The sequence below is a fragment of the Panthera onca genome, chromosome C1 (genome assembly GCF_046562875.1).
Source record: "Panthera onca isolate mPanOnc1 chromosome C1, mPanOnc1 haplotype 2, whole genome shotgun sequence".
NCBI classification, from domain to species: Eukaryota; Metazoa; Chordata; class Mammalia; order Carnivora; family Felidae; genus Panthera; species Panthera onca.
In genome coordinates, this window is record NC_138346.1 from 200,038,356 (window position 1) to 200,063,137 (window position 24,782).

The 24,782-nt window shown below is 46.0% G+C and overlaps 2 protein-coding genes and 1 non-coding gene across 5 annotated transcripts in view; 1 reads left to right on the forward strand and 2 right to left on the reverse strand.

Annotated features, from left to right (window-relative positions):
* The window catches only part of TAF12 (TATA-box binding protein associated factor 12), a 32,906-nt gene extending 20,315 nt beyond the window's left edge, over positions 1-12,591 (forward strand). For all 3 annotated transcript variants that reach the window (XM_078452156.2, XM_060624761.3, XM_078452155.2), the window contains 3 exons: positions 4,520-4,634; positions 10,539-10,627; positions 12,114-12,591. In XM_078452156.2, coding sequence (XP_078308282.1) covers positions 4,520-4,634; positions 10,539-10,627; positions 12,114-12,149 — 240 coding nt within the window. In that variant the 3' untranslated portion in view covers positions 12,150-12,591. The remainder of the gene's footprint in view (positions 1-4,519; positions 4,635-10,538; positions 10,628-12,113) is intronic.
* Positions 12,592-18,926: 6,335 nt separating this feature from the next.
* Positions 18,927-20,399, reverse strand: RAB42 (RAB42, member RAS oncogene family). The gene is made up of 2 exons (XM_060624759.3): positions 19,957-20,399; positions 18,927-19,350 (listed from the first exon to the last, which is right to left on the reverse strand). The coding sequence occupies exons 1-2, from the start codon at positions 20,199-20,201 to the stop codon at positions 18,927-18,929; spliced, it is 669 nt and encodes a 222-aa protein (XP_060480742.1). The 5' UTR covers positions 20,202-20,399.
* Positions 20,400-21,621: 1,222 nt separating this feature from the next.
* On the reverse strand, positions 21,622-21,694 carry TRNAK-CUU (transfer RNA lysine (anticodon CUU)). Its single transcript has one exon. It is a non-coding gene; the product is annotated as a tRNA-Lys (tRNA).
* Positions 21,695-24,782: the final 3,088 nt, after the last annotated feature.

Here is a 24,782-nt window from a genome sequence, read left to right on the forward strand (position 1 = left end):
CTACCAACTGAGCCAGCCAGGTGCCCCTAGAATGTTACTTTTTTTCTATTCTGAATTTTCATATGAGCTTTAGTGCATATCTTTTTTCATTTGTTGTGCTGGGTTCCTGGAACCTTCTTTTATTTTAGGGACTTGAGTGCCTCAATTCTGGGATGATTTTGTATATTTTGGGGTTTGGAGTTTTTTGTTATTAGTTTGTTTTGCCTTTGCTGAAGAGTATGTAATGACAAGGAAAGGAAATACAAATTATAAAAAAAAGTATAACTCCATTTTTATTTTTTTTAACCAGAGGGAAAAATACTTGCTCTCTTTGTGTGTGGGGAGGATGGGGGAGTGGTTGAGGGGGTAGCAGCTTTATTGAGATATAATTCATATACCATAAAATTCACTCATTTGAAATCTACAGTTCAGTGGTTGTTAGTCTTTTCACAGAATTATACAACTCTCAACACTGTCATTTTTAGAACATTTTCATCACCCCTAAAAGAAACCCCCAGCTATTAGCAGTCACTCCCATTTTTTCCCAACCCCCACAGCCCTTAAGCAACTAACTACTAATCTACTTTCTGTCTTTATAGATTTGCCTGTTCTGGACATTTCAGATAAATGGAGTCATATAATATGTGGTGTCTGTGACTGGCTTATTTCACTTAGTGTAATGTTTTTAAAGTTCATCCATGTTGTAGCAGATATGAGTACCTCTTTTTAGGGCAGAATACTATTCCGTTGTATGGACATACCATTGTTTATCCATTCATCAGTTGATGGGTTGTATCCACTTTTTGGTTATTATGAATGTTGCATGAACATTCATGTGCAAATTTTGTTTTTTTAAAACTCATGCATAAGTTTTATGTGGAAATATGTTTTCATTTTTCTTGATAATATACTTAGGAGTGAAGTTGCAGAGTCATGTGGTAATTGTTTTTCCAAAGTGCTACATATACCCTTTTACATTCATACCAGCAGTGTGTGAGACTTCCATTTTCTTATATTAGTTTTTTGATAATTTCTTCTCTGTTTTTGCTCTTTCATTCTGTAATGACAATTGGTTGGATATTGAATCTTCTGCATTGGTCCTCTTAGGGTTTTTTGTCTTTGATTTCCTATTTTTATTTCTTTATAATTCTAAGTTCCACTTGCTAGGGAGATTTTTCGTAGTTTATCTTCTAAACTTTGTAAGTTTTAAGGTTTTTTGTTATAAAAATTAGAATTCTCATGAGGTTTTCTTGTTGACTCTTCCTTTTTTTGTTTGTTTGTTTCTTAAAGATTTTATTTGGGGGCACCTGAGTGGCTCAGTTGGTTAAGCATCCAACTTCAGTTCGGGTCATGGTCTCGCGGTTCATGAGTTCAAGCCCCAAGTCGGGCTCTGTGCTGACATCTTGGAGCCTGGAGCCTGCTTTGGATTCTGTGTCTCCCTTTCTCTCTGTCCCTCCCCAACTTGTGCGCTCTCTCTCTCTCTCTCTCTCTCTCTCTCAAAAACAAAATTAAAAAAAAAAAAGAAAAGATTTTATTTTGTAAGTAATCTCTACACCCAAGGTGGGGCTTGCAGAATCCTGACATCAAGAGTCATACTCTTCCACCAGCTGAGCCAGCCAGGCACTTCTAATTGGTCCTTTTTTTCCCCAAGCCACTCTGTTCTTATTTTATGGTTGTAATATCTTCTCTTACCTTTCTTAACAAGGAATTCCATTTTTAAAAAAAATTTTTTTTTTTACATTTTGTTTATTTTTAAACATTTTGTTAAATTTTGTTTATTTTTGAGAGACAGAGACAGTGTGAACAGGGGAGGGGCAGAGAGAGAGGGAGACACAGAATCTGAAGCAGTCTCCAAGCTCTGAGCTGTCAGCACAGACCCCATGCGGGGCTCGAACCCATGAACCATGAGATCATGACCTGAGCTGAAGTTGGATGCTTAACCAACTGAGCCACCCAGGTGCCCCCAAGGAATTCCATTTTTTGACATTTTCTTCTTTTCCCTGCATTGTCTTAGTGTCCCCTGGGCCCTTTTTTTCTCCTTGGTTTGTTTATTTTCTTTTTAGTATTGGAGATTTCCTTCACATGTTTGGTGTTCTTGACGATCTGTTCTTAAAGACTGAGCCACTAAAGGGGCGCCTGGGTGGCTCAGTCAGTTAAGCGGCCGACTTCGGCTCAGGTCATGATCTCTCGGTCCGTGAGTTCAAGCGCCGCATCGGGCTCTGTGGTGACAGCTCAGAGCCTGGAGCCTGTTTCAGATTCTGTGTCTCCCTCTCTCTGACCCTCCCCCCATTCATGCTCAGTCTCTCTCTGTCTCAAAAATAAATAAACGTTAAAAAAAATTAAAAAAAAAAAAAAAAAGACTGAGCCACTAAAGAGCTGATGTGAAGCAGAATTTACTGATTGGCTTCATCTAGTAATGTGCTGTTAATGTTTAGCAACCAATTCGGTGGAGGAAAAGGCCCTAATTTTTAGCGTTTCCTAATTTCTGTGGTGTAAATATTCCCAATATGCCCTATTTTAAGCTATCAACATGTTGCTGAATGAAAGATTGTGAAGAAATGCATGTAATTAATTGACTTTTATGAGCTCCTCTCAGCTGGCTTTAGCAAACCACTGGCTTCACTCCAGAATAATTTGTCAACAAGTCAGCCTTCTTATTGGAGGATCTCTACATCTCAGCATCTGTAAGTCTATTCTCTGGAGTCATTTGGTATCTCCAGAAAAGAATCCTCCAGGCTCCTATCTGGAGGGTTTATCTCTAGCTTCTGACATCCTGAAAGCAAGGCAAGAGAAAGAGGCTGTATCTCTCCCCTGCCATCACTGTGTCTGATGTATTCTAATCTAGAGCCATGCCTATTCAGTGTTCTAGGGAATAAACCTGCTGAGTTCTGGTATGTGTGGGGAGGAGTCACTTGGCTGCTTTTGGAGTGTGGAGGGAATGGGGACTAGTCTGTATATAGACTTGTAATACTTTCTCAGATTTTAGTTCCGTGCCTCAGCCCAATCTTTTATGTAAATAGCACTTCCAGAAGCTGGATCTTTTGGGGGCTGCAAGGGGCAAATCAGTTTAATTCTCATTGGTGTCCCCTTTATGGGCACTTATGTTGTACATTCCATCTGCAGGTCAGATCCCACTTTTCCTCTGTTATCTCCTTGGCAAAAGTTTACTTTAAAAGTTTGTTGGAGGGGTGCCTGGGTGGCTCAGTTGATTAAGCATCTGACTTTGGCTCAGGTCATGATTTTGTGGTTTGTAAGTGCAAGCCCCACATCGGGCTGTCTGCTCTTAGCACAGAGCCTGCTTCAGATCCTTTGTTCCTCTCCCTCTCTGCCCTCTCTCGCTCATGCATTCTCTCTCTCTCAAAAAATAAACAAATAAAAGTTTATTGGAATCTCGTGTCTATTAAGTTTTTCTCTCCTATTGTCTTTGTGGATTTATATGTCTTTTTTCCCTTTATTGTTATTTTAGTGGATTTAGGGAAGGAGAGGAGGTCATTTTTGGAGTTGATTTGCCATGTTTAATCAGAAATCTCTTTGTTAGGAGGTGCCTGGCTGGCTCATTTAGTAGAGTATGTGACTCTTGGTCTCGGGGTGGTGAGTTCAAGCCCCATGTTGGGCATAAAGCTTACTTTAAAAAAAGAGAAAAGGGTGCTTGGGTGGCTCAGTCAGTTAATCATCTCTTTTCTTCAGCTCAGGTCATGATCTCATGGATTGTGAGTTCAAGCCCCATGTTGGGCCCTGTGCTGACAGTGTGGAGCCTGCTTGGGATTCTCTCTCTTTCTCCCTCTCTCTCTGCCCTTCCCTCACTCTCTGTGCATCTCTGTGGATGGTATCCATTTGGTTTCATAGAAAAGATAACAATGCAGTAATAGTCTAACAGAATAAGGTATATCTATGATTGTAATTCATTTTCTTTTTGGTCAGCAGAGGAGGCCAAGGTATTGACTGATGAAAACTCCAATTTTTAGCTTCAAATACTGATTTTACTCTTCACATAGTCCAGGATAAATGATAATGAAGTGGAAAGAACCCAGGATTTGGACATGGAACCTGGAAGTTGAATCCTGCTTCTGGTGCTTAGCAGTTGCATGGCCATGAGTCAGCATCCTTCTGTATAGAAGAAGGATAAAATCCATGCCCCATTTTTTTCACAGGATTAATATAAGGACTAGGTGAGATAATGGAAATAAAAATGCTTTAGGAGACTGTGAGTGAGGAAGTATAAAGATTCACTTTTGTTTTCCCACCTAATTCAGAAGAAAATATGAGAGTGAGGGATTGGCCTGATTGATTCCTGCCAGGTAGGAAGTACAGAAAGTAACATCCTCAGAAAGGTGTGAGTTGTGCTCAACCTGGTTAATGAGTTGATGTGTTTTTAGTGTTGTTTTCACTCTTCCTCCTCACCTTAGCCCAAATGCTGATTCCATGGCTTCTAATAGAAAGCCTGACTAAATATGTGATTCAAGCAGACACAGTTGTCCCAGCAACAGGAGCCTACTCTGCCAGTGTCATGGTTACTCTCCCCCACTTTTGTCTTCCCCAGATGCTGCTGCAGATTGCTGATGATTTTATCGAGAGTGTGGTGACAGCAGCCTGCCAGCTTGCTCGGCATCGCAAGTCCAGCACCCTGGAGGTGAAAGATGTCCAGCTGCATCTAGGTATGTGGTCTTGTTTCTCCCTGAGGCATTCACACTGTTGATCCTTTAGGACCACCAGGAAGATCTAGTCAGAGGAAGCTTCATGTCAGAATTAGGCTATTGGGCTCTGGGATGTATGTGTTCATTCCATAGCAGATTTACATAGAGAAGGGAAATCCATCCATGGTAAGAAGAATGAGCCCAGGCATTGGGTTTGCCACTTTCTGTCTGTATCACCTTGTTCTTCCTACCAACTGTCTCTTAGAGCCTGTTTCCTCATTTGTAAAGTGGAGATCATAATATCATCCCTGTAGGGTGATCATGAGAATTACGGGTTATGTTTGTCAAGTGACTGGAACAGGACCTGGCACAAAGTAGAGTTTTATAAATGTAGCAATTATGTCTCCACCATTTAAATAATGGTGTTTCTCTTCCAGTTTTTAGCCTATTTATGCATTGCCCCCCTCCCCCAAATTGTAATCATAATATACATATAATTTTGTGTTCTGTTTTTTTACACTAAATTCAAGCTTGGGTTTTTCTGAGATAACATTGATAACCATAATTACTTGGGAAATAAACAAGCCCCACTCTGCATTGGTTACAATGCAGTTCAGAAGAAAGTGAACAGTCTTGTGAGTACAGAGATAGTCAAGCCAACTGAATGAGGCAGATTGAGGGATTCGGTATAGAACAACCCATGACTGATTACTGAAAAAGGCTTCCTTCCCAGTGTCAGGAAGGTATGGCTTAGGGAGACGCTGGTAGTCTTGGTGGAGTAAATAACACACTTCTGGTTAACGTTGCTGGTATTAGTAATAGAGGACAGATATTCCAGTTATGTGTTATTGGGTAACAAACTGCTCCAAGACAGTGGCTTAAAACAATAACAATGGTTTATTTTGTTCATAAGTCAGGGGGTGACTGGGCTTAGCCAGCCAGTTTTGCTAAGGGGTTTCTCACGTAATTAAAGTCAGGTGGTGGCCGGGGCTGAGATTGTTTTGAAGGAAGATGTATTAGTCTCCTAGGGCTGTCGTAACAAAGTACCATAAACTAGGTAGCTTAAAAAAACAAAATTTATTCTCTCACAGTTCTGGCGGCCAGAAATCTAAAATCAAGGTATCAGCAGGGCCATGATCTCTCCAGTGTTACTGTGGAAGAATCTTTCCTTGCCTTTTCCTAGCTTCTGGTGGTGGCTAGGAATCCTTGCCTGCATATAGCTGCATCACTCGGTCTATGCCTCTGAGTGACCTTCTCTCCTGTGTGTGTCTGTTGGTCTGCCTCTTCTGCTCTTCAGGATGCTAGTTATACTGGATTAAGAGCCCACCCTACTCCTGTATGACCTTATCTTAATTAGTTACATCTGCAGTGACCCTATTACCAATATATTCTGAGGTGCTGGGGGTTAGGACTTAAACATGTCTTTTTCTTTTTGAGGGACACAGTTCAACCCATAACAGGGTTTCATCATGTCCAAGTCTGATACCTGGGCTAGATGCTCTCAAAAAGCTGGGACTCCACAGGTCTTCCTTTGTCTGCAGTCTCCCTACATGATCTCATCCCGTGCAGTCCTGGGATGGCTGGACTTCTTTTTTTTTTAATTGTTTTTTAATGTTTATTTATTCTTGAGAGAGATAGAGAGAGACAGAGTGCAAGTGAGGGAGGAGCAGAGAGAGAGGGAGACACAGAATCCGCAGCAGAATCTAGGCTCCGAGCTGTCAGCACAGGACCTAATGTGGGGCTTGAACTCCTAAACCGTGAGATCATGACCTGAGCTGAAATTGGACGGTTAGTTGACTGAGCCATCCAAGCACCCCTGGCTGGACTTCTTACATGGTGGCTATAGGCTCTCAGGATAAGTATCCTATGACCACCTGGCAGAAAGTGCACGGCTTTCACTGACCCAGTGTCTGAGGTCCCTCAGTGTCACTCCACTGAATTCTGTTCTTTGAGGCAATCTCCATTCCTTAACGGGAGGCATGTAAAGGAATTTGCAGACATGTTTTAAAACCACCATAACGCAAATGGATAGAAAGTAGAATGGTGATGATGAGGGGCCGTGGGAGGGGGGAGATGGGCACTGATTTAATGTGTACAGAGCATTAGTTTGACATGATGAAAACATTTTGGAAATGAGTAGTGATAATGGTTGTACAACAAGGTGAATGAGCTTAATGCCACAGAACTGTATACCTAAAAATGGTTATGGGGCGCCTGGGTGGCTCAGTCGGTTGGGCGACTGACTTCGGCTCAGGTCATGATCTCGCAGTCCATGAGTTCGAGCCCTGCATCGGGCTCTGTGCTGACACCTCAGAGCCTGGAGCCTGTTTCAGATTCTGTGTCTCCCTCTCTCTCTGACCTTCCCCCATTCATGCTCTGTCTCTCTCTGTCTCTAAAATGAATAAATGTTAAAAAAAATTTAAAAATAAATAAATAAAATAAAAATGGTTAAAATGGTAATTTTTATGTATATTTTGCCACAACCCTCCCCCACACAACAGATTATATTACTTTGAGAGTTTAGCATTCCTATTTTTAAAATTTTTTTAAGTTTATTTATTTATTTATTTATTTGAGAGAGCGTGTATAAGTGGGGGAGGGGGCAGAGAGCAGAGGGAGCAGAGAGAGAGAGAGGAAGAGAGAGAATTCCAAGCAGCCTCCATGCTGTCAATGCAGAGCTGATACTGGGCTCACTCAGTCTCACAAACTGTGAGATCTTGACTTGAGCCGAAATCAAGAGTCAGATGCTTAACTGACTGAGCCACCAAAGCACCCCAAAATATTTTGTATTTTAATTATTGGAAATAACATTGGAATGTTAGTTTATTCATTATGGGTGAGAAGTAATTGTCACAAAGATAGGAATACTCACAAGTCTGCATTGCCAGAACAGCTTCTGAAGCAGGCCTAGGTGGAGACTGATGCATAATCAGATCGCTTGGGGGGCATGGGATCGGAGCAAGGGGAATTGAGGAACCTGGTATTGAATGGCACCTGACCACCCAGGTCTGCTGCACACCACCCCCAACAAAGATAGACTTGCAGATGGGGCTGTAAAATCTGGACATCTCCTCTCTTCTGACCGACTGGGATGGGTGCTGCCAGGTTTGCTTCTCACCCGATTTTCTGTACTTGCGTAGTTAAATAACCTCCCTTTCTGACAGAGTCTTTAGAAATGTGGAAGTTTAGGAGCTCCTGGGTGGCTCAGTTGGTTAAATGTCCAGCTCATGATTTTGGTTAAGGTTATGATCTCATGGTTCGTGGGTTTGAGCCCTGCATGGGGCTCAGTGCTGACAACTTGGAGCCTGCTTGGGATTATCTCTCTTTCACTCCCTCCCTCTCCTTTTGCCTCTCTCCCTGCTCATGCTCTCTTTCTCAAAATAAATAAACTTAAAAAAAAAAAAAAGAAATGTGGGAGTTCAATGAGATAATGTACATGGAATGCTTTGTACAATGCTGCTTTATTTTTATATTTTTAAATGTTTTAAAATTTATTTTAGAGAGAGACAGAATGCAAGCAGGGGAGGGGCAGAGAGAGAGGGAGACACAGAATCCAAAGCAGGCTCCAGGCTCTGAGCTGTCAGTGCAGAGCCTGACTCAGGGCTCGAACTCATGAACTGTGAGATCATGACCTGACCCAAAGTTAGACACCTAACCAGCTGAGCCACCCAGGCGCCCCTACAGTGCTGCTTTATACCACACATTTTACTATACCTTTTAGTCACTAAATGATTGTTGTTGCTGTTACATTAATGTAATACAAAATATAAATATACGCATATTTAAAATTTTTTAAATTTTCATTTATTTTTGAGAGAAAGAGAGCAAGCCGGGGAGGGACAGAGAAACAGAGGATCCAAAGCAGACTCTGCACTGAGACTGGGGAGCCGATGTGGGGTTCAAACTCACAAGCTGTGATCATCACCTGAGTCGAAGTCAGACACCCAACTGAGTCACCCAGGCGCCCCTAAATATATACATATTTACATATATTGCTACACATACTTACATGTGTGCATTCTTGCCTGGTAGCTTTTTTTTTAAGATTTTTTTTTTTTTTTTTTTTTTTTTTTTTTTTTTTTTAAGTAAGCTCTACAGTGTGGAGCTCAGGCTCACAATCCCGAGATCAAGAGTCGCATCCCCTACCAACTGAGCCAGCCAGCCTGGCTGTTTTCTTTCTTTAAAGACACTTTACATATCCATATCCTGACCCACTTTTATTGATTTTAAAGTTTAATTCCCAGAGAATAATCTTTTTTAAAGGCTCATTTTTTTTTAAGTTTATTATTTTTGAGAGAGAGACATAGCGTGAGTGGAAGAGGGACTGAGAGAGAGGGAGACACAATCTGAAGTAGGCTCCAGGCTCCAAGCTGTCGGCACAGAGCCCAATGTGGGGCTTGAACTCGGGAACTTCGAGATCATGATCTAAGCTGAAGTCGGACACTTAACCAACTGAGCCACCCAGGTACCCCGGGAATAATCTTAGTTCCACTTTTCTTTTTTTTTTTTTTTTAACATGTATTTATTTTTGAGACAGAGAGAGACAGAGCATGAACAGGGAAGGGGCAGAGAGAGAGGGAGACACAGAATCCGAAACGGGCTCCAGGCTCTGAGCCGTCAGCACAGAGCCTGATGCGGGGCTCGAACTCACGGACCATGAGATCATGACCTGAGCCGAAGTCGGACGCTTAACCGACTGAGCCACCCAGGCGCCCCGTTAGTTCCACTTTCAAGGACTGACAACAAATATTATTTGCAGAAGGCTTCAGATATTTTTATTTTCAAATAAATATTGGAAGAGAGCTGTATATAAAATTATTCTAGAACCAAACATAAATCATTTATTCATCCAATAGTTACTGTACAGTGGACACAAAGTATAACTATAAAATCACTAATACTCAATTTGATTTAAGTGGCTGCCTAGGGCAAAACAGATTTGCACAACAAATGTTTTCAGTGCTTTAGGGCATATGATAAAGTATCTTACTCCTTTTGAATAGGCTTATTCCCTAAATAATCTTGTGTAAGTATAATTTTTTTATATTGGGTATACTTAAAGTGCCCCGCACTTTTATTCATGGGTTTGGGCGTCCGTGTAGCTATGCCAATTACTGACATAGTCTGATAAACAAAATCTCTTTGCCCTCTTGGAACCTTTAGGGACACTCTTACAGGGATGACCATATCCAGTGGCACCAGAACACAGGGCTGTGCTATGGACATACCTATGTCTGTATCCATATCTCTGTGCATTTATCCCAGACTCTGGGATTGCATTATGTCATTGAATGCTTTCAACCACTCTATGACATGGTTATCACTGTTGTTACTACCATGTAAAAGATGAAGAAACTGAGACCCAGCGTCATGCAGCTCTACAGTGAAGCAGCAGAACTGGGACTTGGCTCTTAACTCCAGAATGCTCAAAATGCCTTTCTCCTCCTCCTCTTCCTTTGGGTTTGAGAGGAGTGACTTTGAACTTAGGAATAAGACAACTGAAGGTGCCTGGCTGGCTCAATGGGGAGAACATGTGACTCTTGATCTCAGGATCGTGAGTTCAAGCCCCATGTTAAGTGTGGAGCCTACTTTAAAAAAAAAAAAAAAAAAAAAAGACAACTGAAGAAACAAATGACTTTTCTGTTCTCTTGAGCTGCATGGAAACCTTAGGGCTCATAACTCACAGCCTGGACTCATTTCCCTCTTTTGTCTTTGCATGTAGGTCGAATGGTGTCATTTCAAACCTTGGAGGCACCACATGTGATTCCCCCATTTGTATTCCATAGAATCCCTCTGCAGGGTTACTGCTAATTAATATAGCTGATTGCTCAGATTAGTGCTCCCTGATCCTTGTCCAAGGGTCCCCCTGCACTTTGATGCTGCCTTCCCTGTCCCCTTATCTCTGTGCTGGCCTCTTCCTTGCAGAACGCCAGTGGAACATGTGGATCCCTGGATTTGGCTCTGAAGAAATCCGGCCCTACAAAAAGGCTTGCACCACAGAGGCTCACAAACAGGTGAGGAGCTGTCAGAAACCCAGGGGAGTCACAGCTGATCCTTGAGCTGTGTCTCCAAGGGAGCAAGACAGCACACACAGCTACTATCACTGCAGTTGTCGCTTCCCTCACACAGTAAGCTCCACTCCCTGGACCAGAGATCAGAGACGGCAAGAAGCACAGGGCTCCATGGGAGAACAGTGAGATACGTCTGTGGTACTTTGCTGTTCCCACATGTGGCCTCAGTTTTTTCTCTCAGTCCTGATGGGCGCCACTTAAAGCTGTTGATTGTAGATTCTTCTAATAGGGACAGAACTCGCCCCTCCATGTCTCCCTAATGAAATCCTCCTGCACTGTTGCTGTCAGAACATCATATGTGGCCCTCTGGGTAGAGGGCAGTTTAAAGAAAGGAGAGATAAGCCATACTTGTGCAGGAGGGTCGCGCCCAGACTGCCGTGCTAGGCATTCTGGCCTCTGTCCCAACTTCACCTTTGTTCTCTGCCCCTCTGACTGCAGAACTGAGGGGTCAGTATGAGAACTAACTCCACTTCTGTGAACAAGTTGTCTCTGTCATTGGTCAATCTGATAGCAGTGATGGCTTCCACTTGACAACATCTTAATTTAGCTGGTGCTCTGATTTCAAAAGTGAGTTCTTTCCAAGCTTAATGGGCATCGTTGGGTGGTTGTAGCTGACTGTCCCTTGCTTTTCCATATCCTGGGATCTCCGGAGTGTGTGTGTTTACAAAGCTCACAGAGGAAGCCCTACACGGAAGCCACTGATAGCCTGAATCAAAAGATCACAGTATTCCTCAGAAGGCAGTCCTTCAGACAAGGGACGGTCATTTTGGCTCTGTTCCCAAATTATCCACTTTTCAGCCCTATCTCCCTCCCTGCCCCCCTCTCTCAGCAAGTATCATAATATTAGGACAATCTCTTGGTCAAAGAGTAAGCAAAGCCAATCAGTAATTTGGCCAGTGGCTGGAAATAGTAAAATTTGAAACCTGTGACCTGAATGTTTCCCTGATGGGTTGTGGTGGAAATTGTTAGTGTCAGTTTCCTTCACTGTAGGTCATCAAGAATGAAATATCAGCTCCCTTTATGTGTGGCAACAGTCTTGAAACAGTCCCCTTCCCTATTTTCTTCATCCTCGGAGAGATTGGACTCTAGAATCCTCAGAGATTAGGAGTCTAGAAAACATATGCTTTGATGACCTATCCCCTAAGTCCCCAAAAGGCAAGAGCTGTTACCTTCTGTTTTTAACTTTCTTACCATCCTGCTAACCTATAGCAGTTTGGGTCTTTTGGTCAACAGAATGGATCCACTGGCCTGTCCAAACATCTCTTGGGGTCCTGAAGACTGCTCTTAGGCTCAAAGGAGCCTGCTGAGCTGCTCTGTGCATGTAGGTTCCCAAGGGCTTCAGCTTGTGGTATAGACCATGCCACACATGGGTGACTGGGACAGTTCCTGACTCTAACCTGTGTTATTGGTTATTTCACTCTCCTTTCAGAGAATGGCATTGATCCGGAAAACAACCAAGAAATAACACATGGAAAGGTCAGGGAATGGACAACAATGTATTTGGAGATACTTGAGCTGAGACCTCAGCCATCTCATCCTTGGATTTTTTTTTTTAATGCTTTACAGAGAAGCATATATTTTTTATTAACAGTACAGCAATATCTATAATGACTGAGAGGATCTGCCAAAAGAATAAAGCCTCCTATCCCAACTTCCAGTCCCTTTTCCCTGCCGTCTCAGAGAGGAACAATGTATCTTCCAGAGAAGATTTTATTTGTGGTTTATTATATAAGTGATTGAATATGGAACAAAGCATTATGGTCTTGTTTGGTGAGACAGTATTAGCAGGATTTGTAGAGGTTTTTGTTTCCTTTTCCTTTCCCCTTTTCCCTGTACTTTGTAATGTCAGTGTTTATATGAATATGACTTTCATTTGCTTTTCCAGAATAAAGAAGTTATTAATCGAAGACACAGGGTATACATGGCTTATAGCCTTTGAAAGGCCAGAGAGAGTTCAGAGGACAAGCAAGGCTGGATGTAGCTCTCTGTCAGCAGGTGGCAGCACCACTATTCATTCTGTGAGGAGAAAAAAACCCAGGAATTTTTCTATTATTTTACTCCAAGGAAGGCCATACCGTCAGTAGGAGTTTGAGTCCAGTTTCTCTGTCATAAGAACGGGACAGGGTGACTCTCATGAGCCCCAATCTCAAGAGTTTTGGCAAAGTCTAGAACTCCTGATGTTCATCCTTGGCCCTAAGAAAGGATGGCAGTAGCTTGGGGAAAGGCCCATCTGTGCAGGTGCCTATCTGTTCTTAGTTGTTGATATCCCTGATCCCTGTATTTTCAACATCATGCAGAGGAAACCAGGCACCTTAAGACCTCAGGGTCATGACCTTCAGTGGTACCTAGCATCACCCTGTCCTGAGCCCAGTGTAGCCCTTGTGGATTGTGAGGGTTCCTTGGGCCTCAGGGGGCGTGGGTGTTCCATCCAGAGATCACCAGCATGGGTATACCCACCTTGTCCTGCTTTTCTCCTCTGCCTTGAATCTTGGCCTGAGATGGGACCCTGCTTTTCATTCCCTCCCACTTGGAATTTGGCCCCATAACCCCTCTCTTAAGTGAGCAGCCCAAAGGCCGTGCTGATGTTCCTGTTGCTCTTGGCCAAGGTCTCAACATGGCGAGCACCCAAAGAGGCAGCCAGCTTCTCTTCCTCCAACGTCACCTGTTGCTTGGGCATCAGGTCACTTCTGCGGCCTACCACCAGGAAAAGGATGTTGAAGAGTCTCACTTTTTCCAGAACCTCCTGATACCACTGGGTGACATTCTCAAAGGATGTTCTGTTGGTGATATCAGACAGCAAAAGGCCTCTCGCTGAGTTCCAATAGTAGGAACGAGTCACTGACCTTGACAACCAAGAAGGAACCCAGAATTAGTTCTGAAACCTTCATTAAGGACAGAAAGGGACAAAAGAATTGGGCAGTTTAATGGAAAGAGCTGGGGTAGAGTCAAAAGATCTCAATTCTTGATCAGCTGTGTGACAGGTAAGTGGCTTCATCCATCTTGAGCTTTGTCCTATCTGTATGTGGAGGGGCTTGTTCATTCAGCAAGTATTTATAAGCTGGGCCTGGGCCTGTGTTGGTGAATAAAAACATGGAGTGGTCCTGCCATAGAGTGGGTGTAAAACTGCCTCTGTGCCTAGGGTTGCAAAGGAGAGGTTCACAGGACTGGGGGAAGTCTGACCAACTGAGTTGGTGACTCAGGTGAAGGCGTGGAGATCTCTTTGAGGGAGAGAGAACTGCGTGGAAGCCAGCCCCGAGGCAGTGTAGTGAGGTGAGTCAGGCCAGGTCATGCAGTGCCTCGTAGGCCCCAGCAAGAGTGCACTTTACCCAAAAGGTAACAGGAGCCACTAGGGGATTTTCATCAGGTTTGCAGTTGTTTTTGTTTTAACAGAATGCCAAGATTTTATTTATTTTTTCTCTTTTTTTTATATTAAATATAATTTATTGTCAGGTTTGCAGTTTTAAAACGTCACCCTGGCCAGGCAGTGGAGTACAAATAGCCAGGAGGGGGGAAGGGAGAGGGCAGGTGTGGAAGCAGAGAGGTTCATTAGAAGGCTGTTGCCTGGATGGAGGCGGTGGTAGTGAAGTGGAGGGCAGGGGGAATTCTGAAAGATGGTTACACGGCGCACTCACAGGCTTTGACAAAGACTGTGTGTAGGAGTACAGGACAGGGGCACCACCAAGTGATCTATAAGGCATCTTCTGACTTGGTGTGGCCATCCTTAGTGCAGCTCACCAGCATCCTGGCTTCGAGGCCCTCTTCCTCATTGACTGAGAACCATATCCAGATTCCCAGAGCCTAGGCCAGTGCTGAGGAGCTCAGGGACAACAGGGCTGATGGACTCCAGCGTCCTTGTAGAGGGTCCTTGTAGGGTGCTTACAGGTGCCTCATGCTGTGCCAAGTGCCTTCCATAGATAAGTGCATTGTGTTTTCCCAACAAGTCTGAAGAAGGAAGAATGTGCTTGGCCTGTGTCACACAGTGTAATTGTAGTATCTTATCTAATCCCATGTTCCCAGGAGGAAACTGAGAGTTAAAAGTTTAACTTACTCCAAATCACACAGCTTGTGTTGGTGCCGAGGCTTCAGCCAAGTCCATCTGACTTCCAGAGCCTGCCTCTGCCCTGTCTCCCTAAGTCTTATGGAGACAAGGTGGGGGTGACTAAGAACAGCATATGCAAAGGCCCAGAGGTGTAAAGAGGTCAGTGCATCATGTGGCTCAAGCACAAGGTGTAACACTGGGAGACGATGTCCAGAGATGAGCAGCAAGTAAACTTGAGAGGTGGACAGCTTGCAGGCAGTAGTGTCAAAGTCTTCAGAGGCTGCTGTGTGCGTGTGTGTGTGTGTGTGTGTGTGTGTGTGTGTATCTGTGTATCTGTGTATCTGTCTGTCTTGCAGGAATGGGAGGGTGTAGTGTTGGTGGCCCAGAAGGCTGGCCTTAGGCTTCCCACCCCTCTTCAGCCTGAGCAATACCTTTTCCTAATTGGGGGAATTTTTAGGACTAAAAGATAAGATTCTGATGCTAAAAATAAGCATATAAACAAAAAGTTTGAAAACTACTGTCCAGGTGATGGGGAGCCAGTGGAGCTTTAGGGGGAGGACTAATGTGATTGTGTTTCCATGTTAAAAGACTTGCTCTGGCTGCCAGTGTGGAGAATGGAGTTGGAGGCGGGTGGGAGGGGTATAGCCAGGAAGTTGCTGCAGTTAATTTGAACTAAAAGTAAAGGGATATGGCATATGAGGTTTTCCTAGGAAAGTATTAACCAAAAGATAGAGGTAGGGTGTGGCTGCAACAACAGGAGTGAGTTTTGAGGACACAAAAGGAAGCATCTAGTACCAGAAAGTCATCCTGGAAAGTCCCGTGTGCCTGAATGAGGGGAAGCAGGGAGGAGGAGACCAGAGCTGGACTGAAGCCTCACAGTTACCTATAGTTAAAAAAGGCCCCAGCATCACCCAGTGCTGCCCTTTATTTTACTGGTAAGAACATTAAGGTCTGGAGAGGTCATTATGACCTGTCTGAGGTCCCTGGGCAGGCTAGGACTCAGACCTGTGCTCTTGGCCCATTGTCTTTCCTTCTCATGGAAACCGTGGCCTTGAAATGCTAGAGTCTAGTGGGGCAAAATGATAAGAGACGGCAGAGCCTGAAATCTCAAAGAAGGGAGCCACTCAGGTGCCCTAAAGGCTCAGAGAAGGAACTGATACATTAGGTTGGGCCAAACCTTGAAGGATGAATAGAGTTTTGACATAGATGGAGAAAGGACATTCCAGACAAGGGATGGGCACATGAAAGACCCAAAGGGAGCTTGTTAACAGAAGGAAGTTAACACTCATTGGGCACTTAACACATGTCATCATATTAAATCCTCTAACAAACCTGTGACGTAGGAATTGTTCTCATTTTACCATAAAGACTGAGGCTCAGAGGTAGAGAGATTAGACTCCCACCCCCAACATCTTCAGTTCCAGCCTCATGTGTGGAGAGCAGGATGGGTCTACCCTCTTTACCCACTAGGTTTCAGTGGCTCCCAGGGCAGGCTGGATCTTCAGAAAGGGCCTACAGGTAGCAGACTTTGGCTCTGTGCCTTCTAAAGGGCAAAAAGCATGGATCCAGGCCTGGGAGCTTGACCATGCGGAAGCTGCTATGGCCAGAGAGGGTTTAGCCAGAGTGCTGCTTTGGAGAGGGAGTTTTGTGTGTTCAGACTAGCCTAGGGATAGCCCCGAAGGGACAATTCTGGAATCTCACCCTTAATAAGAAAGCAGAGCCCAGTTCACATCTCTGGGTCTGGAGGCAGGGAGCAGGGTGGGGGTGCGGTCAAGATCTTTTAAGATCTTTGGTAGAGTCTGGAATCCTTGTTATTTCCCCAAAGTGTTTACTTTGGTAGTCTCTGTTCCCTTACAGTGATTAGAAGCAAAACCCTCAGGGGAAGAAGGGGACATCCATTTTGTGAATTCCTACTGTGTGGCCAGCACTGCCTTAAATTTCTCATCTAATCTTTTCTTAAGAAAGAAAATTTCTTTTTAATCTTTATTTATTTTTGAGAGAGAGAAGGAGAGAGACAGAGCATGAGTGAGGAAGGGGCAGAGAGAGAGGGAGACACAGAATCCGAAGCAGGCTCCAAGCTCTGAGCTGTCAGCATAGAGCCTGATGTGGGGCTCAAACCCACAAACTGCAAAATCATGACCTGAGCCGAAGTCACACGCTTTAACCAACTGAGCCACCCAGGAGCCCCTCATCTAATCCTTTCTAAAACCCTGTGAGTTAGGTATTACTATCCTCTTTTTCCAGAGGAGTCCACTGTGGCTTGCAGAGATGAAGTGAGTTCCCCAGGGTCCCACAGTTACACAGTGGAGCCGAGATTCAAACTTGACTGCAAAGCTTACCCTACTTTTGGCAGCTGGGATGATACTATCTATGGGTAAGAGGTGATCCTTGGGGTGCCTGAGTAGCTCAAGTTGGTTAAGCATCTGACTCTTGATATCATCTGACTCTCAAAATAAACTTTAAAAATAGTAGTAAAAGAGGAGGCAGAGCACAGCGAGACCCACCCTGGCCCATCCCCTATGGGGAAGAAGCTAAGAAACCCACCTTGACTAGAAACTTCCCAAGAGCCCTTGGAAGAAGGGATTATCAGTCACATGATACTGAAGAGGAATCTGAGACTGAGTAAGTCCCCAGGTCACAAAGTGAATTAAATGGTTTTGCTCTTTTGCTGTGGCAACTGTTCATGCCCTTCCTGTGCCCACTGGCACAATGACACCCCTCCTATTCCTGCAGATTCTTCTTCTTCTTCTTCTTCTTCTTCTTCCTCCTCCTCCTCCTCCTCCTCCTCCTCCTCCTCTTCTTCTTCTTCTTCTTCTTCTTCTTCTTCTTCTTCTTCTTCTTTATTTTGAGAGAGGGCGAGAGACAGAGAAAACGTGAGAGTGGGGGGGGGGAGAGAGAGAATCCTAAGGAGGCTCCCGGCTGCGAGCACAGAGCCTGATGCCATGCTGGGCTCAAACTCATGAACCCTGAGATCATGACCTGAGCCGAAATCAAGAGTTGGATGCTTTATTGAGCCACCCATGTGCCCTACACCTACTGAGATTCTTACCAACATAAATACCATCTCCAGGAAGCCTTCCCAGATTGCCCCAAGGTATTTTCTGCCTAGCAGTTCCTGTTCTCCAGGAGGCAATTTCTGAGATGAGGATTAGTGAGCAGATATGGATTAGGATATTCTGGAGAGCAATACCCTATACCCAATACCCTTGGGGGAGTGGGGGAAGGAGGTGTGAATAAGCAGAGGGAGAAGAACGGTGATGTTGTAAGAACAATGGCCTCAATTTGCCCCATGAAGACTGACAAAGCTGGGTTTGACCTTCTGAGTTGGGGCAAAGAAAGCCAGGCTTTTAAACACTCCTCCCAGCCCCAGTGGATTCAATAGATTAACATTGGATGTGGGCAGTTTCCAGAGGGTGCTGTGAACCCACCATCAACACCATCGCTGCCCTCCCAGGGACAAATGGGTGGGGGTAGGAGGCTGTGGGTTCTTCACCCCCAAAGGAACAACTTGGTGGCTAATCAGAGTGTCCACTGTGTGCCTAACCTAGGAGCTGGCCCCTCGTGTTCATCCCTGCCTTCCAGATCCAGATCAGGCACCTGGCCTTGGAGTAGGGGTTCTGAGCAGCAACCCTGAGTTTCAGGGCACGCATTTAAGACTCATCCAAGCCTGAGGACCTAAGGAGGCTCCGAGGTAGGCTTGCCCTGAAATTTCCTGCCCAGTCCTTGTCTGTGCAGCAGCTTCCAGACGCGGTGCATCTCAGCGTCCAAGCTCAGAAACACTGCCAGAACTGTCCAAGATGGGAAAGAGTGATGAGGACAGTTCTTGTTATTCAGTTCTTACCGGATGGCTGGCTCTGGGCTGAGCATGTCCCCACATTCATTGTCTCATTCATGCCCACACACTCCCACCCACCCCTCATGCCCCCACCCCCTGCCGTGATGTGGGTCTTTAATGAGCCCCACTGACAACTGAGGAAACAGGCTGAAGGACAGGAAGCTGCTGTACACGTGACTTCTTAGAGCTTGCTGGAAGAAAATCTTTCTGGAAGAAAGTCCCTGAGACCCCAAGAGTGACTGCTAAGATACTGTTTATGTTAACCCTTTGGATACATCCTGCCATTTGATCTCCAGAAAGATCCTGCCACTCCCCATTCCAGCAGCACTTCTGAGGTTGACAGAGGTTTAACCCTTTCCCTCCCAGAGTCAACACTGACATGGGCCTGGGGGCTGCTTCCTGTGGGGGGACCTGGGGACTTGGGCCTTGTGGATGAGCCGGACACCCCCCCAGTCCTCTTCCAGCTTGATGTCCCCCTGCTCCAGAGCCTGCTGGATGGCGTCAGCAAGGGTGTTGAAGGCCAGGTCCACATTGCAGTTCTTTTTGGCCGAGGTCTCCATGAAGGCCATGCCCAGGGAGGCAGCCAGCTCCTCTGCCTCCTGGGCTGAGACAACACGGGTGCTCTGCAGATCACTCTTGTGGCCAACCAGTAAGAAGATCACCTTGTTTGGGCCCTGAGTGGCCATGACCTCCTGGTGCCAGTCGCAGATATGTTCAAAGGACTTCCTGTTTGTCACATCAAAGACCAGTAGGACACCTACCACATTCCGGTAAAAGGACCTGGTGATGCACCTGAAGGAGGGGGAGTGAGCTGGGCGAGGTTTATGCCTTCAAGACCCCCCACCCCCCCCAAAGACAGGGCTTCCCTCACGAGCACTGACTGCCCCACAGGCCCCATAGCTCATTTCACACTGCTCAGTACTTCTCTGCTCCTGGCATCTGTGTCTCTCAAGAGAGTGCCTGTGCCCCTCAGCTAGGGAGCAAGTTCCAGTCACATACCCTCTGGACCATTCCTCCATTCCTGGAGGAAGCCTGATGTTTTCCTGATTGCAGCTTTTTGCTTCCCGTTTTCTGGCAAATTCCTATGCATCCTTCCAGGCCCACCCAAATCTCTCGTCCTTTCACGGCTCCCTGACACTTCCCGCTCTGCTCCGTGGGCTCTCTCAGCAGCCGGGTCACCCATCCCTCCAGCCTTCCAGAGCAGGGCCCTTCTGCCCTCCCAGCATCAGGGTCTCAGGCCACTGGCTGCATTTGTGTAAGGACTCCGAGTGAAGGGCTAGAGACCAGGGCATTCCCCAGACCTGTACCTGGGCCACTGAGGCCAACCCCGCTGGGGGGTAGCCGTGGAGGCCGGGGACACTGACCACCCCGAAGTCTCTCACCCCGCCCTCCCCGCACCTGAAGCGTTCGTGGCCCGCGGTGTCCCAAAGCTGCAGCTTGACGCGCGGCCCGGCGGGCAGCTGCAGCTTGCGGCTGTAGAACTCGACGCCCACTGTGGGCGCCCACTCGGGCTCGGGCTCGGGCTTGGGCTCCGGGGCCCCGGGCGCTCCCGCCACGTAGCGCCGCAGCAGCGACGTCTTGCCCACGGCCGCGTCCCCCAGCAGCGCGATCCGAAACTGGTAGTGGCAGTCCGGTGCCTCCATGGCCCCCTTCTCGCCGCCCCCGCCGGAGGCCAGTGGCGGGTCAGGCCTGGCCCCGCCCCGCCCCGCGGCTCGCTGGCTGGCGCCGCCCTCTGGGCCCCAGCGCCGAGACACGGGACCGCGGGCGGGGGGCGCGTTGTGCTAGTGACCCACCCCGGAGGCCCGGCGGCCGAGACACCCGGGCACGTGCTCGCCTCTCTGAACCCCAGTTTCGTCTTCCAAAATGGGGATAATAACCCCTACTTCTTAGGATGAGAGATGAAAGAAGGCAATGTGGGTTGGAGGAAGAGCGAGGAACGAGAACGAGACAGGCACTGGCCCGAAACTAACACAGCCAGAGTGTCCACCTCATTCAGTCGCCGCTGCTGCTGTGCTGCCTTCTCTCTCCAGCCCCGCTCTCCAGGCAGTTCCCCGGTTGGGCCCCTGCTGCTGGACCTGGAGATGCCACTCTAGAAAGTTGATGGTTTATAGATGCCCCTTCCCTGCCCAGGTGCTCCTTTCCAGGAGCCCCATTGGCCCTGGCCTAGGGCCTCCTGTTCCATGGTCAGGTTCAATGTTTAACAACCCCATTGCATCCTTAGCACCTACCTGGGCTGGGCCTCAGGGCCCAGAGAGAGACTTGGACAGGGCTAGTAGAAGAGGCAGGACAGACAAATGTGATTCCAGAGGGAGTGCAGTTGGTCTGGGGCCTTGACAATTGACATTTATGAGGCCAGATGGTCAGTTCTTCACATTCTGTGGGCAACAATTTTGAGAGGGCCACTGTGTGCCCATTTTAGAGCTGAGGAGACTGAGGCTTGTCTCAGGTCACAGAGCACAGCTGAGACTCACATCTCAGTTTGTCTCCATCTTTGTTATCCCCTCGATGCCATGAAAGGGGACTGCAAATCAAGTACCAAGAGTTTCCAGGGCACAGTGGTCAGGTCTCACTTGGGTTAGTGGCAAGGGTAAGGCGGGGACAGCTGCTTCCAAGATCTACTCTATTCTCCCCAGTCAGGCCTTCTGGAAACCCAAGGTATCAAGGCTGAGGTGCTGGCTGGTCTCACACAGCTTGTCTATTGGTTTAATCCCACTGTCCAATGTGGGTGGATTTTACCAGTTTAATTTGTTTTGGCAAATTGGTGGTGAGGGGAATCCTCACTGTTGCAAACAATCATGTCATATTTCCTTCTCACCTTGTGAGTTTTAGATGTTGTTCTGCTCATTTCCACAGATGAGGAAACAGGCTCAGAGAGATTAAATAATCCAAGATCACTCAGCAAGGAATACATTCTAGCTGCCAAGTTTACCCAAGGGCAAAGCCTTGTTTGGTATTTCTGTTTCTGGCAGGATCTAGGAAGGCCCAATTTTCTTCTAGCTAACTCTTTTTTTTAAAGTGTATGTATGTATGTATGTATGTATGTATGTATGTAAGTAATCTCTACACCCAGCATGAGACTTGAACTCACAACCCTGAGATCAAGAGTCACATGCTCTACCAACTGAGCCAGCCAGGTGTCCCTCTTCTGGCTAACTCCTAAGAAATCAGTAAGAAGCCACTTTGAGGGTCTCCGCGTAATCTCAGTCATTGGTCACCTGCATGGTAGAGCCTGAAGGGGCCCATGTCTCTGCTCCTTCCCTACCTCTAGGAGTAGGAGAGAGGAAGAGAAATCCTTCCTACCAGGTTTCCCCAAATTAAGAGTCTGCATCACTCCCGCCTGCCCCACTGATTCCTCCATTGAGATATTCTCCCCACCTCTGTTCAGATGGAAAATTATTTTTGTGTCAGATCTCTATGGATGCACCAGCCTCCTCCTCCTCCCCCTCCTCCCTCTCCTCCCTCTCCTCTTCTCTCCTCTTCACTCTCTTCCTCCTTTTTTAAAGTTTATTTTGACACACAGAGAGTGCCCCCCACCACATACATGCTTGCACATGTTCTTGAGAGGGTGGGAGAGGGGCAGAGAGAGAGAGGGAGAATCCCAAGTAGGCTCCGTGCTGACCGTGCGGAACCTGGACCACGAACCTGGACCAGGAACCATAAGATCATCACCTGAGCTGAAACCAAGAGTCCGACAATTAACCAACTGAGCCACCCAGGCACCCCAGCCCTTAAGCGCCTTCTTTACCCACCACTGGTACTCTGAGCTCCAGCCATACTGAACATCTTTCCTCTTCTCAACCCTCTGCCAGGAACACACTCTCTCTCTTCAAAGGGCTAACTCCTACTTCATACCTTAGATTAGATCCCTGTCCTCAAGAAGCCTCTCACCACCTGGCCAATGAGGTCACATGCCCTTTTGTCCACTGTGCTGTCTCCCTCCTAGGTTACTTGAGGGCAGTGATCTATGATTGTATCCTCAGTGCTTGGGACAAAACAGGAACTCAGTAAATATTTATGGCTTAATGAATGAATAAAAGCAGGTAAGTGCTATTTATTCATTAATTCAGTCAGTCAAATCCCACAATAGCGCTGGGCTCAGGGAGCTACAGGGTCAGAGAAGACCTCATGCAGGAGGTGATGCTGAAGCTGAGTCCCCAAGGACAAGTAGGAGCTGGGGAGGTCAAAGAGGAAGGGCACTCCAGGCAGGGGCATCTGGGCAAAGGCAAAGAGGCATGAAACAGCTTGAAATGCAGTTTGAACCCAACATTGCCAGAAGGCTTTGTGGTTAGCACACATGGGCAGTGCACTGTCAGCATTGGAGTCTTTGAACTTCCTCTCCTGGACTCTCCTGCTGTGGGATGGGGTCATGTGCCTGACCTCTGCACCTAGCACCAGAGTCCAGATGTCAGCTGACCTTGCCATAGACTATGTGATTAGGGGTGAGGAAAGTGATTCCCCACCCCCTGCTTCCCCTTCTGCTAAGTAAGGCAAATCACGGTGCCCACCTCATGAAGTAGTCATGGAGGAACTGTATAACATGGCAGGTAAGTTATGCACATTTACATTAGATAGATCTAGGTTTTAGTTCCAACTGCCACTTACTAGCTATGTGGCCTTGGCCAAGTTTCATTAATTAATTAATTCATTTACTTAGTTAATTGTTTCAATAAGTGCTGTCTCTTATATACCAGGCACTTATATAGCAGTGAAGATAAAAAGACACAATTCCTGTTATTGGCAGCTCACATTGTAATGGGGAAGACAGAAAATAAATCCATGTATAATGTGATGTCAAGAGGCAATAAGTGCCATAAATAACAATCAAGCAGAACAATAGCTTAAAGGGTGGCAGGGTAGCTATATCAAAATAGGGTGTCCTGAGGAGGTTACATAAAGTGAAGGAATGAGTAGTGTGGTTGTCTCTGATATCCAGAGAGGATAGTTCCAGGCAAGAAGAACAGCAAGAGCAAAGGCCCTGAGGTGAGATCAGGCAATGATGCTACAAGCAGAGCAGAGAGGCTGAGAAAAGGGAGCAGAATGAATGAGGGAGCAAGTGGTGGGTGATGAGGGCAGAGAGGAGGAGGAGCCAAATCATGTGGCTTCAGAGGCCATTATGGAACTTCAGCTTTTATTCCAAATGTGTTGCAAAATCAGTGGAGATTTTTGAGCAGCTGAATAATAGGACGTAAATTTTTTCTTGGTTATGGTTTTTATTTTTACATCTTTATTGAGGTATAATTTGCACACAGTAGACTGTACATATTATAGTGTACAATGTGATGAGTTTTGATGCACATGTACATCCATGAAACCATTACCACAACCATGTAACATGCCAAAAAGTTTCCCCATGTCCGTTTTTAATTCTCCTAACTGTCCCCCGCCTGAGAGTTACTTTTTTGAAATTTTTAAATGTCTACTTTTTTAAGGGTGGGAGGGAGCAGAGAGAGAACAAGACGGAGAATCTGAAGCAGGCTCCACGCTGTCAGCACAGAGGCTGACGTGGGGCTCAAACCCATGAACCATGAGATCATGACCTGAGCCAAAGTCAGACACTCAACCAGTTGAGCCACTCAGGTGGCCCCCCTGCCAAGAGTTTTAATTTTGATGAAACGTAACTTATTAATTCAATATTGTACCGGAGGTCCTAGCCAATATTAAAAGGCAAGAAAAAGAAAGAAAAGGCATCCAGGTTGGAAAAGGAAGAAGTAAACCTGTCTTTTTATTCACAGACTTGTGAAAAATCTTAAGGAACTTACAAAAGAGGTGCCAAAACTAATACAGGAGTTTAGCAAGGATATGTTAATATGCAAAAATTAATTCTATATATACTAGCAATGACCATTTAGAATTTGAAATCAACAAAAATGCCATCTACAATGGCATCAGAAATATGAAAGACTTAGGGATAGATTTGACAAAAGATATATAAGATCTGTACACTGAAAATTAAAAAACACTGTTGAGAAAAATTAAAGATGACTTAAATGGAGAGGTATACCATACTCATGGATGAGAGGACTCAAGATTGTTGTCAGGGGCACCTGAATGGCTCAGTCAGTTGAGCGTCCAACTTCAGGTCATTGTTCTTGAGTCAAGCCCCACATGGGGCTCGCTGCTGTCAGCCTGTCAGCGCAGAGTCCACTTTGGATCTTCTGTCCCCCTCTTCTGCCCCTCCCTTGCTTGCACTTTCCCAAAAATAAATATTTTTTAAAAAAGATTGT